Source organism: Canis lupus, chromosome 29 (genome assembly GCF_048164855.1).
Source record: "Canis lupus baileyi chromosome 29, mCanLup2.hap1, whole genome shotgun sequence".
In the NCBI taxonomy this organism is placed as follows: Eukaryota; Metazoa; Chordata; class Mammalia; order Carnivora; family Canidae; genus Canis; species Canis lupus.
This window is the reverse complement of record NC_132866.1, coordinates 29901048-29918115: the sequence shown is the minus strand read 5'-3', so window position 1 is coordinate 29918115 and position 17068 is coordinate 29901048. Positions and strand designations below refer to the sequence as shown.

Sequence of the window (17068 nt, the reverse complement as noted above, 5' to 3'; positions counted from 1 at the left end):
CACCAAGCTGGGAGCCCAACGTGAGGCTTGATCCCAAGACCCTGGGACCATGACCTGAGTGAGCCAAAGGCAGATACTCAACCAACTGAGCCACCAGGCACCCCCTCATTTTTGGATTTTTTAGTGACTTCACCATTCTCTCTACTCTTGCAAAGCATTCAGTTGATTTTATAGACACAACATCTTTCTTTTTCACACTCATATTTCATTGTTTTAATTTTACTAAATTACGTAATGAATCAAAACTGACATAAGTGGGTTTGAAAACAATTGCACTAATTCTTCTTATGTACATAGTTCATACATGTATAGGACAAGCTAAGTGAATCAGAAGTATACCTCTGTATCTTTAACTTATAAGAAGAAAATAAGCTTCAGGAATCAAGAAACCGTCCAGAAAGAAAATTACTAAGAAAGAGATCTTCAGGATCTGGAAGAAGTCAATAGCAAGAAGGATTATACTTTAACACTCTAATCCTGATATTAAAAATAAGTAGGTCTGTTATCTGATATTACAAATTTTAATTTAAAATTCAACTCATGTAGATCTTGAATTTGTAAAATTCTGTTAGGGTTTAACCCCCTACTTTTCCTTAAAGGGCCAGATAAGAAATATTTTAAGCACTTCTGCCATCATTGCACAAAAGCAGCCACAGACAGTATGTAAACAAATGAGCATAGCTGTATTCAGTGAAATTTTATGTACAAAAACAAGCACCCTGTTTTTCTTTTTTTTTTCCTTTTTTTTTTTTTAATTTTTATTTATTTATGATAGTCACACAGAGAGAGAGAGGCAGAGACACCGGCAGAGGGAGAAGCAGGCTCCATGCACCAGAAGCCCGACATGGGATTCGATCCCGGGTCTCCAGGATCGCACCCTGGGCCAAAGGCAGGCGCTAAACCTCTGCGCCACCCAGGGATCCCGCACCCTGTTTTTCTATAAAGTTCTAGAACAGGCAAAACTAGCTAGCAGCCACGCACCTCACTTAAATTTGGATGAGGGGAGGGTATCAGTTCTATAACTAAAAAAAGTAAGGGGGTGACTGGATCCTGGAGGATAGCTAATCTTTCCATAGACCTTATGCTGATTGTATAGGGTTGGTCAGTTAGTCGAATTCATTAACATGTTAAGACCTTGTATCAGCACCTGTTCCATATAAAGTGCCTAATAGATTTGAAAAAGCAGTGAGCTTTAATTTCAAAGTAGAACTATTTTAGATTGTTATTAGTAATGATGATTTTTAAAATCAAAGATTAGCTTTGTTGATGTCTAGAATTTCCTAAAGACTAATTAATTCTTATGAATTATTAATTTCCCTTTGCTTTGTTTCTTCCTAATTTTACCTTTAATAGACCATTTTTCTATCAAACCCAAAAACATTCCTAAAAAAGGAGAAGCATTTTAAAGGATTATGAAATTCCAAAGTCTAAAAGGCGCTCCAGATCTCATCTAAGGTCTTTTTCTAACCTTTTTGTAGACTCTTATTATATAGGCTCTTCTGCTATTGAACTTTTTCAGTCTCCAACCCCTGTGGTCATTTTATGCCATGGTCAGACTTACTCTTACATTCAGGAAATTCTTTAACTAACCTTCAAAGCCTTCTTCATTCCTTTTTTCCTCAAAGGAATTTTTTTCTTGACTGAAGGAAGATATTTTAGCTGTTGTCTCTTTTTCTTTCTTTATAGTGCTTTATAAAAATAAAGTCAAGGTCACAGTGCAAAAGTCTATAATAATGTCCGAGGGTCAAATACCTGAGTCAACTTTATATTTTAGTCACTATCTTTATCAATATTAATAATATTTCTGATGAATATTGCTATTAGTTGTAAAAAATAATGAGCACCATTCATTTATTAAATGCCCATAAGTGCTCAACACTGTGCTCTTTGCCTTGTCACAGAGGATCTCATTTCCATTTTCATAATAACTCTGTTTGGAAAGTGCTATGCCCATTTCTATAGATGAGCAGACCTCGCTTCAAGAGAAGTTAAATCTGCCCAAGATCTCAAGGTGGCAGAATGCTGACTGACTCCTATAGTATCTGACCCTCAACCCCATGCCCTTTCTACAGAAGAGCTATGTTGAATCTATGAACAGTTTTTAAGTTCCTAGCTGAAAAAATATCATCATTTTGATAGTCATTGTGCTCACTGCAATGTAGCTCTGTTCCACAATAAACGTATTTTTAACAGTCATTCTTTTCTAATTTTGTCTGATGTTTCTCTAATCTTGATTATCTTTTATCCTGAATTTTTCTGACTTTGCTGCAGTTCTTTCCTGTTTTCCCTTTCTTACTTTCTCCAACTAGAAAGAACAGGTCAGTTTTTCTCAATTCCTTGATTTTTTTGTTTTGTTCTGAGGGGTTGTTTCTTGCTCTGTTTTTTTTTTTTTTTTTTTTTTTAAGATTTTATTTATTTATTCATGAGAGACACAGAGAGAGAGGCAGAGACACAGGCAGAGGGAGTAGCAGGCTCCTTGAGGGGAGCCCAGTGTGGGACGTGATCACAGGATTCCGGGATCACGTCCTGAGCTGAAGGCAGATGCTCAACACTGAGCCACCCTGGCATCCCAGTTTCTTGCTCTGAATGACATATCTCCCTCTCCCTCTCCGTCTGTCTATGAGCTTTCATTTGCATTAAATCCAGGTGACCTTCCCTGCCTACCTCCTCTTGCACTATTCTTCTACCTCTCCTCTGCTTCCTCTTTTCACCTCTTCTTGTTCTGTGCCCATAAGAACATCTCTTGTAAATAGCATGATAAATACATTACCTCCCCAAGGGACATGTGAGGATTAATTAGTTGGTGTCTATAAAATGGCTGGGAACGTAAAATAGTCCCAGGTAGTTCTTTATGATGGTATAATTGCTTTTAAAATTCAGTGGCTTCTTCTGTCCTCCAAGCTGTTTTTTGTGTCATTATCCCCATTCCACCTGTGCGCTCGTTGAGTGTTTATCTCATCATGAAATGCTTTACGAGACTATTTGAAAGATGTTTTATAAAAGTAAATTTTATTTTAAGAAATAAAATTGTGTTGTTTTGTTACAGAAAGAAAGGATTTGATATTAAATGGGTGGATGACACACATGCCCTAGGAGTATTCTCCAGTCCAATTACAGGTATTCACCCAGTGGATTGCAGTGTTCTTCCCTTATTGTCTATTTTCTCCTGCTACTTGTTCTTACTTCCCTTGTGTTCTAGCCCGTTGGCATTTTATTCAGCCGGTGTAGATAAATGGCACATACAGGTTTTTGAGGCATAGTACTTTGTACCCATGTGCTCTCCCTCTCTCTTTTCACCTTAATCCAGTAGTAATTTGGAGAGAGAGCCAGCTCCTTCCAGTGTTACATGCTGTATAACTGTCAGTTATGATCATACATAAATAGATTATAGGTAGAAATTTAAGAAGCCAGTGTTACTAAATCTTAACAATTTTGTGACTTTTTTTTCCCCACCTAGGCAAATGAATTTGAAGTAGCCCTTGAACCTTTCTAGTGAGAGATTTTAATACCTACTTTCTGAATATTTGATTGGGCCTTATTTACATCTATCATTAGCCTCATGATCCATGTGATACAGAGGCATTCAAAGAAATTAGAGATGTTGGTTTCTGTCTGAACCACCTGGAATAGAGGTCTGCAACTGTAAAGGATCAGATAGTAAATATTTTAGGGTATAAGATCTCTGTCACTACTCAATTCTGCTGTTGTAATAAGAAAGCATCCTTAAACAGTATTCAAATGAATAGAAGTGGCTCTATTTCAATAAAATGTTACAAAAAACAGGTGGTTGGCTGGATTTGGTCACAAAATCATAGTTTGCTGATCCCTGATCTAAAATAATCACTTGCCAGGTTGTTTATGGATTTTCTAGAGCTGACCACCTCTTTAACTTGCCATGAAAAATAAAACTGTAACATCTAGATATCTAGGAAATACTTTGAGGGTTAGCCTTAAATTTTCTTTTGTATCACTCTTCTTCATACTTCTACTTCCTTATATTTATTCCTCTTTGCAGCTCGTGATGCTCTGGGTAGTAAACATACCATGGTGAAAATCCGGCCCTTGTCACAGGCCACAAGAGCAGCCAAGGCCAAAGCTAGAGCTTATGCTGGTGAGCCTATAATCTCAGGGGCTTTTTCTTGTTGATGGTTGTGTTACTGTTTTTCCAGCACTTGTACCTCATCTAGCGTTCTAAAGACATATCACTTTTATTTTTAGTGTTAAAGGAAGTGTGTTTTTAAAGAAAAGACAAAGGCTGTGTTGGAAATATGGCATCTGAGCAGCCACTTGGAGAGAGGGTGGGAGTTACAGCCAAGCAATGTGGCTGCGGTTTTCTGATGACATCTGATTCCACCTTACCTCAGTGTTGAACTGTTTGAAAGTGTTACTGTAGAAATTGTGTTAATACAGATGAGGAAGCCAGGGTTGTTTGTGCTTTGCCATGTTAGTTTTCTCTGATCGTCATCTGTTGGCCTGTATTAATTACTGCTGAGGCAGCCCTTGTTAGTCTATTTTATATGTTAATTACAGAGTTAAATTATTTGGTGCTAGAGTGCTTTCTCTTCCTTACTTCCTCTTGCTCCCTCCCTTTCTCCCATTCAGAGTTCCTCCAGCCAGCAAAGGAGCGTCCGGAGACTTCAGCAGCCCTTGCCAGAAGGTTAGTCATCAGTGCCCTTGGGGTTCGAAGTAAGCAGAATAAAACAGAAAGACAAGCAGAGCTCAAGAAACTGCAGGAAGCCCGAGGTGAGTTGAAGTGATGGCATTCCTCTCTCATTCTCTAGAGCTCACAATAGGCATGTGTTAAAAAAAAAAAAAAAATAATGAAGCCCATTCCATTTTGTTTTCCATTTCCTAGGAGCCTTCCAAGTGTGTTGAAATTGTTTTCATGCCTTATATTTAGGGGGAAGACATTGTAGGATTTGTCCTTCTGTTCCACATACCACGGCATCCTAATCCATGCTCTTAACTGTTGTTTTCCAGGAGATAGGTTCGGTCTTCTCAGCTTATCAGCCGTGGCTTTTTCTGTAGTTCCTGCTCCAAAGTCTGAGCAAAATTTTCCTGTGAAGACATAGTAGTCTCCCAAGCAGAAAACATTTGCTGTGGTTTTACAGGGCCACAATTGCTGTGATATTATCTAATGGTTTAGATTAAAAGTAAAAAAACAAATTAAGGAAAAGCCAGCTACTGACATGGATGATAGTAACTGTAGGAGGTATTTTTTTCTTTAAAGACAGTCTTGAGTGGCTCCATTAGTGTACATCTAGATTAACCTATCTTCTGATTATTGTGCGGTACCTCCATGTCCTTAGAAAGTATTTCCACTGATCCACAGCAGGGTTTTTCTTTCCCTGTAGTTTGGAATTGAGGTTAAAATCTCTCTTCCCTTTTTCTAGGCTATTGACTTACATGTAAAGGCCTGGGACTCTGGCCTTACATTTAAGTACTTTTTATCAACCTCCAGGCTTTAGACAGTCTCATTGCCTTAGCCCACGATCTGTGGAACCTGTGAAGGCAATTTATTCTGAAAATTCCACTTACCAAAAAGTAACTTCATTTTTCCATTAAAACGAATTGAAGTTTCAGACTCCTTGTTTATTGCCGGTTCTAACAAGGCCATTAATACTTCCTGTCCACTCTGCTTTGGTGATAGCAGGCAGCTTGCGGACTCTCAGCTGCACTGGCCAGATAACCAGTGACAGAGTGTGTCATGGCAGGTGCTAGAGTTTTAGAGTTGAACCCAACTAATTTTTGAAACCTTAATGATTTTAATGAGGCAGTTTTGATTTTTTCCAATGCATGTTCACTCAAAGGCCTTTTACAGACTGTATAGAAACAAGTGAGAATTTTTCTGTTTTCGGGGTTTTTTTTGTTTTTGTTTTTATACATGTTAATAATAGAACTAGAGTAAGGGAGAATGTATAATATCCTTAACCCTCTTTTAATTATCTCTGAGGAAAGTGCTTTCTCTGTGATCTTTCAGAAGATAACTAGAGGGAGAGAGAGTACTCTTTGCAGTGTCTCATGCTTCCCTACCGTATGCATGTAATATTAACTGGAACTCTACGTGTACTGCAGCAATAGTTTTGCACAGATACCATCTTAAGTATTGCCCTCTATTTTTCTGTAGGCACATTAGCATGCAGCTTTATTTGAAGTATTTGTTTTAAATGCCCACTTATGCAGAGGACATTTCAATGATGCAATTAAAAATGAGACTGTTGGCTCAGTGAGTACCCTATTACTTTTCTAAAGAAGGCCTTTATTTGTGAATGGAGACTCACTGTGATAAGTTCCTCTTATCCATTGGTGCTGAGGCTGTACAGGTTATAGAAGATTCTTTATAATGCTTCAGAGCTCTCCCATTCTTCATCTCTGAGAAAACGCATGTGGAAAATTCCTGATATATCTCTTTTTGACTTCTTTATGCATTAGGCAGATAGATATTCTTATAGCTGCCTGCATAGAGCCCAAGACTTTTCACTTAAAGATTTTTTTCTTTAAAAAAAAAAAAAAAAAAAAGATTTTTTTCCTATGGAAATTAAACGTACCATTTAGGTATTAAACAGAATAGATATTTTTGTTCCAGATCTTCGTCCACTGGAAGGGGAGGGATCAGTACAGCATAGTGGATAACATAATAGATTGTACAATCATGCTGGCTAGATCTACCTCTAAGTTCAACCATTTACTGGCTATGTGACGTTGGATGGATTATGTATTCTCTGGAGGCCTCTGTTTTCTCATCCATAAAGTGGAAATAAAGTGAGATAATCCACAAAAGATGCTTAGTCATCTTTGGAACCCATCGGAATGTGCACTCTCCTGTTTCTGTGGGCCTGTAATAAGTATATGATAAATGTTAGCTGCTGCTGTTTTTACTAATAGTGGTAATATTATATGGTGAGTCTAGCACAGATTTCAATGCATATTTTTTAGCCGTACCCTTTTTATTTTAAGTCTCCTTTAATGCTCTATCAACAACATTTAGCATTTCAGCTAGGCACTTGCCCTGTGTAAAGCATTGTGCTTTTATATGAGAGAATTAGAGAGATGGAAAAACTTTGTTTTTCTGCTTAAGACTTATAATCAAGTGAGGGTATCTGCCTTGAGTAAGGAAGAAAATATGATTTTAAGCAGTTGTTTTTCTTCTCACTTCAGTTCTGAAGAATTTTTTTAATTCCAGTATAGTTAATGTACAGTGTTAAATTAGTTTTGGGTGTACAATATAGTGATTCAACAATTCTATACATTACTCAGCCCTCATCAAGATAAGTATACTCTTAATTCCCATCTCCTATTTCACCCATCCCCCCATCGCCCCTCTGGTAACCATCAGTTTGTTCTGTGTAGTTAAGAGTCTGTTTTTGGTTTGTCTCTTTTTTTTCCTTTGTTCCTTTGTTTTGTTTCTTAAATCCCACATATGAGTGAAAAATCATATGGTATTCTTTTGCTAGCATTACACTCTCTAGCTCCATCCATGGTGTTGCAGATGGCAAGGTTTTATTCTTTTGGCTTAATAATACTCCATTGTATTTATATACCACCTCTTCTCTATCCATTCATCTATTGATGAACTCTTAGGCTGCTTCCATAATTTGGCTCTTGTAAATAATGCTGCAATAAACATAGGGGTGCATGTATCCTTTCAAATTAGTGTGTTTTAGTCTTTGGATAAAGTACCCAGTTGTGCAATTACTGGATCCTGTGGTAGCTATTTTTGATATTTTGAGGAACCTCCATACTGTCTTCCACAGTGACTGTACCAGTGTGCATTCCCTCCACCAGTGCACAAGAGTTCCTATTTCTCCACATCCTTGCCAACACTTGTTTCTTATGTTTTTGATTTTAGCCATTCTGGCAGTGTGTGAGGTGATATCTTATTGTGATTTTTATATGCATTTCCCTGAGGATGAATGATGTTGAGCATCTTTTTATGTGTCTTTGGCCATCTGTTATGTCTTCTTTGGAGAAATATCTGTTCAAATATTTTGCCCATTTTTAATGGGATTATTTGTTTTTAGTTCTGAAGATTTTAACATTAAAAGCATAATGAGTTTTTGTGATTAAAAGGATGGGAAGGCAACTCCCGGCAATGTAATATGTTGTGATGATTCTGTGATGGAAGATATTATCTCCAGTTTAGAGCTGGCGCTGGAAAGTTAAGTAACTGGCCTAAAATTACCTAATTGGTAAATTGAGAGGAGGCATTTGAACCAAGGCCTCTCTAATTAAAACCCATGCTCTTTTTACAATACTGTAATCCCTTTTAAGGGACTTTTGGAGTAATTAACAATTTTTCCAGGGGGAAAAATTTTTTTTAAGGTCTTCCGAAAGTGAAAGATAGCAGGCTTTTTTAAAGTTACCTCTTTCAATGGTTAGCAGCTTTTGCTGTCAAAAAAATTCTTCCCTAGGTTTAACTTAAATTTGTATAGTAGTTTAGGCTAGTTTCCTCTTTTTTTCCTTTCTAGAAATAGGGAACATGTGGACACCATCCTGTTCTAATCTTTAGAGATCAGGGGCCAATTATTTAGGAATAAAGAAGTCTGATCCGTAATAGAGTTTTTGTCATTAACTTTAGCTATGTTGCTATGGGCACGTCTCTTATATCTTTCTGCTCTAGTTTCTAACAAAGCAAAACTAATGCCTGATGTACCCTGGAGAATTTTTTTAGCACAACCTAAGTTAATGTGTAAAAACATTTATTTAGAAAGGTGCTTTACAAATTAAGCATACTATTATTTATGTGGCTCTTAGAAAATTAGTGCTCATTATAATATGAGACAGTAAAAACAAATATGTATTATGTACTTCTGCTTCCCATCTGTTATCTATGACAAACAATGCTAATCAGTTATGACACTTTTTTGTGAGTTTTGACTTGATCACTGCCAATTGATCAGAATTAGCTTGGAAATTGAAATCTGTGTGCCATCCATAAATAGTGCTGTAAAATAGCTAGTTGCCCCCCTTGAGGGGTTCTGCTGTCTGGCATAGTGTCTGGTTCATAAAAAGATACTCAGTGTGTATGTTCATTGACTGAAGAATATATGACTGACAGTGGTTACTTTTTCTTCATAACTCTTTATTTGATTTCGTTCAGATTATACTCTGAACTCTTTTAAGTCCTCTATGTTTTTCTTTATAAGACCCAGAGTTGGACACTGCATATGAAAACCTTCTAATTAATGAATTTGGGATTTGGGATTTTGAGGTTTAAATACTTCCTGCTAAGTTCCCTCACCCTGCTTTGGTCTTCTTACCATTTTAAAATGAGAAGTCTGTCTTTGTCCTTAATTAAAAAGGAGATTCGGGGGTACCTGGGTGGTTTAGTTGGTTAAGGATCCAACACCATCTCAACTCAGGTCTTGACCTTGGGGTTGTGAGTTCAAGACCAGTGTTGGGCTCCACCTACTTAAAATTAATTAGTTTATTTATTTATTTTAAACAAGATTCAGAAAGTATTGAGAAGAATCGAGAAAAAAAAGTACCCAAATCATTTTAAGCAAATCTTAATGTGTATATCTGGAGGATAAGAACTTTAGTTTCTAAGTCTTAGAACACAGGGGAAGTGATTAGTCCAGAAGAGTGCATAATAGATCAGAGCTGCACTAAGAGTGGGAAATCAAAGCATAGATCATCCTTGATCCTTTGTATTTGACTGAATCATGTTTTAAAGCAATGATTCACACATAACAATGAAACTACATTTTAAAGACCAGATTCAGGAGTATGTGTAAAATTTCCCCATGTTTTACTTATTAAAACACTTGATTCCCACCTAAAATTACAAGTAGAAGATAATCATTATTTCTCAGAATAAAATGCTCTCTCATTTTTCAGAGCTTGCCAAAATTTTATTTTATAACTTATTTCCATTTTACTCTTGGGGGTAGATGATTAATTGGCTGGTTCTAAAAGGCATCTTTTGGGTCACAGGCCTGAAAGGCAAAGTAGGTAAGTAATGATTTGATCCCCTAGTTTGCTTAATTAAATCACTAAGAGCTTAAAAATGAAATCATCCCTATAGAATACTTAGTCAACTGTAATAAAAAAATTTAATCACAACTGCTACCTTTTCAAATTCTTTAGGCATCCCATTATTCTGCCTTTAAGGACTCTTCTGCATTGCTGATTCATAATCTAGGTTGGTGTGGCATTTTCTTGGTGTCTTTTTTCCCTAATGTGAAATTGAAATTTCCCCTTATTTCTAACCATGTTTCTCTTTTTATCTTAATGTGATCTCTTTTTCTGAGATGCAATATTTATCCACATTTTTGCCTTCATCTTCTATTTGGTAAACTTATATCCCTGACCTACATCAGAGATGAAAATGTTAACCCTCAAATTAACTGACGAGTTTACTGGCTGTTGCTAAATAAGTAGCACACAGTTCTTTGTGTTGACACTTAATACATTGATGAACATTCCACTTTCCAGTTAAATGCCACCTTAACACTTGTGTGATCCAGACTATATATTTCTTGGTATATTAATGATTATAAGCCTAAAACCTAAAATCTTGCTAAAATTAAGAGGTTACTTTTATTATTTCTCTTTAATCTACCAGGTCTGTCAATCCATAAAAGAAGACAATTAGATCAGTTTGACCAGACTTGTACTTCCAGTCTTCATGTTGATTATTACTCTGTAGGCAGCTGCCCAGGAATTTTGTGATGATTTTTCTCCGTTATTTTCTTAGGTGTAGAAGTAGATTTTGAAAGTTTTGATTTACATCCCTTTTCTTTATTTTCTTTTGAAACGACACCAAATTGGCCCTTTGTTTTCATCCTCAGCCCCTTCCATTCCCTAAGTGAAAAGTGGTGATTCAGTCACCTCATTCAATAGAGTCATTTCTGCCAGTTGATTTCTCTTCCTGGGAAATGAAAGTCTGCAGGGCCAGCTCATGTGCACTGTGGGTTAATCCTTTCATATGAATTCTTCTCTTCTTCCTTTAGCTCCTTACCCTTATGGCTGCTGTTGGGCTTTCTCTTTACTTAGTTTACTTTTTTAATTGTTGGAAGTAAAGTTAATAAGGAGCTCTTTTCATGCAGTCTATCAGCTATTATCTACATTTCTTTCCCTTTTAATAAAGGGATGACATGTTTTCTTATCTTTCTATGTTTTTTTTTTTTTTCATTTTTCTTTGTAGACATTTTCAGATGTCAGTACAGTGGAAAGTATGCTGTTTTAAAAATTAAGGACCTGTGTTCCAGCCTTAGTTTGTTGCTGGTTATGTAACCTTAGGCGAGTCACTTAGCTTCTCCATGCTTCCATTTCAGTCTCTTTAAAAAGTCCTTCTCTACTCATGTTCTGAATTTTTAAATGTGTGCCTCACATTGCCACTATTTCCTTGTGCTCAGTTTGTGCCCTGGCCTTCACTGGTTTCTCAAATGGCTTACCACCAGAGTTGCCTCTCATATTTACATATATATTGCACTAGAGATTTATTAAGAAGTTTTAGAGTAGGAAATGCTTCAGTATTCTAAACTTTTTCAATTTTAGAAAAATAATATGGTTATCTTAATATATATTTCATAACACCAGAATCAAACACACTAATTTTAATATTTCTGCCACAAACGGTAAGACTATGCCATAAAGTGGCATATATAAGACTATAAGCAGCCTCTCATCTTTTCAGGTTATATTTACCACTGAATGAATTTGGGCCCTAAACTTAAAAGAAAAAGAAAGAAAGAAGAGAGAGAGAGAGAGAGAGAGAGAGAGAGAGAGAGAGAGAGAGAGAGAAAGAGAGAAAGAGAGAGAGAGAGAAAGAAAGAAAGAAAGAAAGAAAGAAAGAAAGAAAGAAAGAAAGAAAACCAAAGCTTTGTTTTCTGAACTGCTTTGATTTTGGACTTGAGGATTATGGGCAATGATATATATATATATATATATATATATTTTTTTTTTTTTTTACTGCACCTGGATCTTTTTTCTTAGAACTTCCCAGATAGCCTTTCTGATTTAAATTTCTGAGCATATTGAAAAATTTGAGTTCTAGTAATTCACTTTCCTGATTTCCTCACTTTTTCTAGGAATCCAGAACCAGTTTTTGATTGCTTTCATCCACTGTTGTTTTTGCCTATAGATAGATCCTCTTCTAACTTTACCCAGTTTGAAAGAATGAGAACCACAGTGCCTTCCTAAGAAACCCTGGAATGTTTTAGACAAGCCAGTTTTCCTTAGTGCAGTCTACCTAAGGAATCCCAATCCCAATTCAAGCCTACCTTAAAGCCAGGTCACAAGATACTGAATTAATTAGCCTTCAGTTTGGAATTTGCTGACCCCCTACTCCCCTTTTTTTGGCCAGTTATAACTTTGCTGCTATATTCAGATAATGCCACAAGGTGGTGCCCAAATAGCAGTGAATTTCTCTTTCTCACATTTCCAAGTGCCAGTCAACTTCCTGACCCAAGTTCTTTGCCTTTAAAGTCAGTCAAATATTTAGTAAAGGAATTTTGTAAGGGAGTCTGCTGATTTGGAAAGATATGTCAACATGGCGAGTGTTAACTCTAAACCCACCTTGATTTCCCTGGTTTCATGACTTACAAAATCTTTTACAGACATCATCTGCAATAATAGTCCTTGAGAGGAAGCACTTAAGCTTATCATGTATGTTTTATGGTGAAAAGGTAAAATGACTAGCCATAAAATTAGGGCTAATATTTTGGCATCTAATGAAGTGCTTGGATCACCAGAGCATGTATGGTCTCTATTATCTCAAGTCTTGGTGAAAGTATTAAATGGAAACCAAGCTTCTCTTAAAAATTCAAGATGGATTGCCCAGATTTGTGCTTTTTATTTTGTTTTGTTTTCAGAAATAGTTCTTTGTTTCCCTTCATTATAGGTGGTCGTTTTCCCATGTTGGAATTATATTTTCCAGATTTGTGGCTTCTGAAAGTGCTCTGAAAATACTGAAATTTGATTTGCCTCTGAAATATTTTTTTCTCTGAGACTGTACTAGGGAGATATAACTAAAGCCCAGTGGCTACCGTTTCCATTTGAGCAAGAAGGCAGAAGAATATTGAGACATATTCTCCATTCTTATTGAAGTATTTTGAAAGATCAGTGAAGTGGGAATAAAAGGCAATTATATTAAACCACTAACACAGTTGAAAAATAGAATTAAAATAAATACATTATCAGCAAGACTAGATTCTAGATCCTCCTAGATTCTGACTTACTCCATATACTTTTCTTTCTTTTTAAGTAAGCTTCATACTCAAGTGTGGAGCCCAATGTTGGGCTAGAACTCACAACACTGAGATCTCAAGACCTGAGCTGAGATCAGGAGTCGGACACTTGGCCGACTGAACCACCCAGGTGCTCCACTTTATACTTTTTATTTCTGTTAGCCCCAGATCTTTCTCTTTATTATAAAGTACTAGTAACATCGTTTCCACTTACAAAGTGCTTGGCAAGTTAAAGATATTGACTCTTGGAATCAGGAAGGAGAAGACCAGGAAATCCTCCTGTCTCATGATTGAAATTTGCTTATAATTTGGATTAAAGGAAAGTCACTGGTTACATTAAGTGTACTACCACCTTTTTTTTTTTTTTTTTTTTGTATATTTTTTATTTGGAGTTCAATTCACCACCACCTTTAATATTGTCCTTACTTACAGAGAGAAAACGACTGGAAGCCAAGCAACGCGAAGATATCTGGGAAGGCAGAGATCAGTCGGCGGTTTGAATATCACTCAACAAAAGGGATAGTTCTATGAATTCAAAAAATATTTCCATAGTCTTCAGTTGGAGGATCCTTCTAGAGTTCTGTGTACATGCAGAAGTGCATGTTAAAGAAAGAGAGAAAACCATCAAGATGAGCACCGACTGGGTATAGAAAGGTGGACTCCTGTCTATCTTCTCTTCTAACTGCAGTTCTTTGGAACTGCCTTACTGTGTTGGGCATAGAAGGGAGCCATCAGCTAGGAAGCTGACTTGTGACAGCTTGGATATGACTTCCAGGAGTCCTCTGAGTATGGCAAGTCCCATTGTTAGCATGGCTCACACGTCTAAGAAGTTTGAAGAAGTTAGAAAACAGAGGATTCAAACCTGCGATGTTGGGAGATTTAAGCCCCGCAAAGTTGGGCTGTTCCTTCCGGCCTCACAAAACTGAGGGGAGATGGAGGAAGCAGTTAGTGCAGAGAGATGCAACAGTGTCTGAAGTACTTGGTCCTCACAGAATCTACACTGTCACGTCCTGAACTCCAGGGCTGGAGAGCTGTAGCAGATGTAGGTGTTTGGACTCAAGAGTTTTTACTGAGCCGAGAGCCTGGGGTTGCTCCAGCTGCACAGCAGCCAGGGGCCTGCCAGCCTCATTCCTCATGGAAAGCCAGCCTTGGGAGCTGGTTCCAGTTGAAACAGTACTGTCATGTGAGAGGGAGACATTAAAGCTCATTTTATGGCACGTACCACTCTGCTATTTATCAGTTTTGTCATTCCCACAAAAAAAATTGGAGAACAGCTCTCCTCATATCTTCTTCCCTGTAGTGCTATGTGTGGGCTCAGTGGGTTTGTTGGCTTTATTGAGCCCCACTGGGTAGAGTGCTAGTCATCTCTCTGCCCCAGAATATCCGACAAAAATGTATCCCTTGGGATTGGTATGTGTAGCTCCCTCCCCTTCTTGCCTTGCCTGTAGACCCCAACCCCAGTTTCTTGCCTTCTTCCATATCTGTCAAACCTGACATTCTGCAGAAGGCATCCGGCACTCAGCATGTCCTCTTCCTAGCCCATGCCAGAGGCGCTTGGCAAGCAACACCAAACCATCCATTACAGTGAAGAGTTGCCAGAATAAAACAAACACCTCTGGGCAGTGAGAAATTTCCTGAAGGACACTGGCAACTCGGAGCCATCCAACCATCTCATACTTGCATTCTCATTGTCTTTGGAAAAAAGTTTTACACTGTAGAACTGGTAGTGCTAGACCTTAAGAGGCAGCGGTAGCAAAATAATGTCCCATTGTGCTTTCAGTGAGGGCAATAGCCTCATATTTGTATGATTTAGTGCCCATGACAGAGATGGAATATTAGCACTGCCTAGAACACGGTGAAGTGGGGGCTCTGTTCCAATGTTCCTCAGATGACACTGGCCTTGGGTCTTGGTGCGATCCAACTGTCCCTACTGCTCTTCTGATCTTGGACCCTTCTTGTAGTTCCTCAGCATTGTTTTTCTCATTCTTGGTCAGTTCTGGAACTGCCCCTTGTTCCTATCCAGTGCTTCCTTTTCAAGTTTGGAGAATTAAATAAATCCTTCTCTTGACCCTCTTAGTACTACCCAGACCAGTGCATATCACTTTGGCTTGTAGCTGCAGGACTTGTGCTCTTCACAGAGCAGAGCTCTAAGATAGGCAGATCTGTTTGAATAATATGGCTGCAGTGGAAAGGCTGCAGTTTGTAGCCAGGCTTCAAACTGAATGGTCTATTTCAGAGGGATACCTTTGCTCTGTTTTGATTTTTCAAGGCTAGGAGTGACCTTGGGCAGTAAAAAAGATAACTCTTCCTTTCACTTATCCTTGAGATGCTTCCCCTTTCTGATACCATTGTGGCTTTTCAGGGCATTGTTTTTTTTTTGTTTTTGTTTTGTTTTTTAAATATTTTATTTATTCATGACACAGAGAGAGAAAGAGAGAGAGAGAGAGAGAGAGAGGCAGAGACACAGGCAGAGGGAGAAGCAGGCTCCATACAGGGACCTAACGTGGGACTCAATCCCGGGTCTCCAGGATCAGGCCCTGGGCTGAAGGCAGCCCTAAACCTCTGAGCCACCTGGGCTGCCTGCAGGGCATTGTTAATAGAGCCACGTTTATTACCCAGTTTTCTTGTATTACTCTTAACTTCAGTAAGGTACTATTCTTATTCTAGTGCAGTATGTATTAGGTGGCTAATAGCATATGCTTTTTTTCAGCTAATGGTCAACTACTTCTAACTTTCAGATTTATTCTTACAATTGGACCCAGAAAAGGGATTTATTTTTAGCTAATACTGAAAGCTGTGGAGTGTTGCTGCTTCCACCATTAGTAGAAAATGAGCTTTTTATTTCTACTTTTCCAGTTGTTAAAATTCATGTATACTAGGTGGAGGTAAGAGGACCTGCCATGGCCCACCATGGATAACATTGAGCTTGTCCTCCTAGGAACCCAGTCCTTGGCCACATCTAAACCATATCTTCACAAGCTGAGCTAACTGGAGAGCATCCTGGAGCTGCCACTAGCTTCTTTATTAGATATTCCAGAAGACTGTGAATGCACTCTGCTAGGTGTTTTTGTTGGTTCGTATTTGTTAACATGACTAAATCCCAGCGGCACCTGGAATTTGTAGTAGAAAGGTACATTTCCCTTGAGCTCTAATAAGCTCCCTATAGAGTGAAGGTCTTGGTGGAATAGAAATAAATTAGGCTTCTAATTAGTAAGCTGAGGTTCCTAGCACTTCAGCTTCTGTGAGGCTAAAGAATGCTGAAGTGAAGATCTGACATTTTTGGTTCTGTCTGGAATTTGGTGGTTGGTGTTCTGTTAACATTCCTCATACAGTCACAAGTCATGCCAGCTACCAATCTTCCCATGTCCTTCCCTTTCAACTCAGTGGTGTAACAGCACAGCCCTTGTACAGCTTTTTCCAAGAATTGGAACCGGCTGCACCTATCAAATGTGTGATGTGGGCAGCAAGCCTGAGACCAGAGCCGGAGGCCGGCTGCCTGGCCAGCTTTTTCTGGCCCCCTGGGAACTGGGATCCAAGAAGAAGCAGTGGGTGACCTCCCTGCCTGAATGTAGTCACCCGTTGCCACACGCTTCCCCGTGGGCTGCACGTTCTTTCACAGACCATTAGCTGCATGTGCTAGGATAATGTTGTCACTGTTCAGGCGATGTTTGCCGGCACCAACAGGAAATTAGTACTTCCCTTGTTTACCTAAACGGCCATGCCAAGATCGAATGCTGTCCTTTGCCTAATGAAGGAGATGAAGGAGCAGAGAAGAGAGAAGGCAGAAGGGAAGAAGGAAGAAAGCACTTCTTTGTGTTCATAGAGGGTAGCTCAAGATCGTGTCCCTTTGTACTCCCTGAGGAGGGGGTGGCTCT

The 17068-nt window shown here is 38.3% G+C and overlaps 1 protein-coding gene across 16 annotated transcripts in view; it reads left to right on the top strand.

Annotated features, from left to right (window-relative positions):
• The window catches only part of R3HCC1L (R3H domain and coiled-coil containing 1 like), a 79564-nt gene extending 65150 nt beyond the window's left edge, over window positions 1-14414 (top strand). For 10 of the 16 annotated variants that reach the window (XM_072805755.1, XM_072805760.1, XM_072805764.1 and 7 more), the window contains 5 exons: window positions 3047-3117; window positions 4016-4111; window positions 4603-4743; window positions 13211-13323; window positions 13626-14414. In XM_072805755.1, the coding sequence (XP_072661856.1) occupies window positions 3047-3117; window positions 4016-4111; window positions 4603-4743; window positions 13211-13314 (412 nt within the window). In that variant the 3' untranslated portion in view covers window positions 13315-13323; window positions 13626-14414. Of the gene's footprint in view, window positions 1-297; window positions 2319-3046; window positions 3118-4015; window positions 4112-4602; window positions 4744-13210; window positions 13324-13625 lie in introns of those variants that run through there. The other 6 variants (XM_072805768.1, XM_072805765.1, XM_072805769.1 and 3 more) reach the window with 3 other exon arrangements.
• The last annotated feature ends 2654 nt before the right edge of the window (window positions 14415-17068 follow it).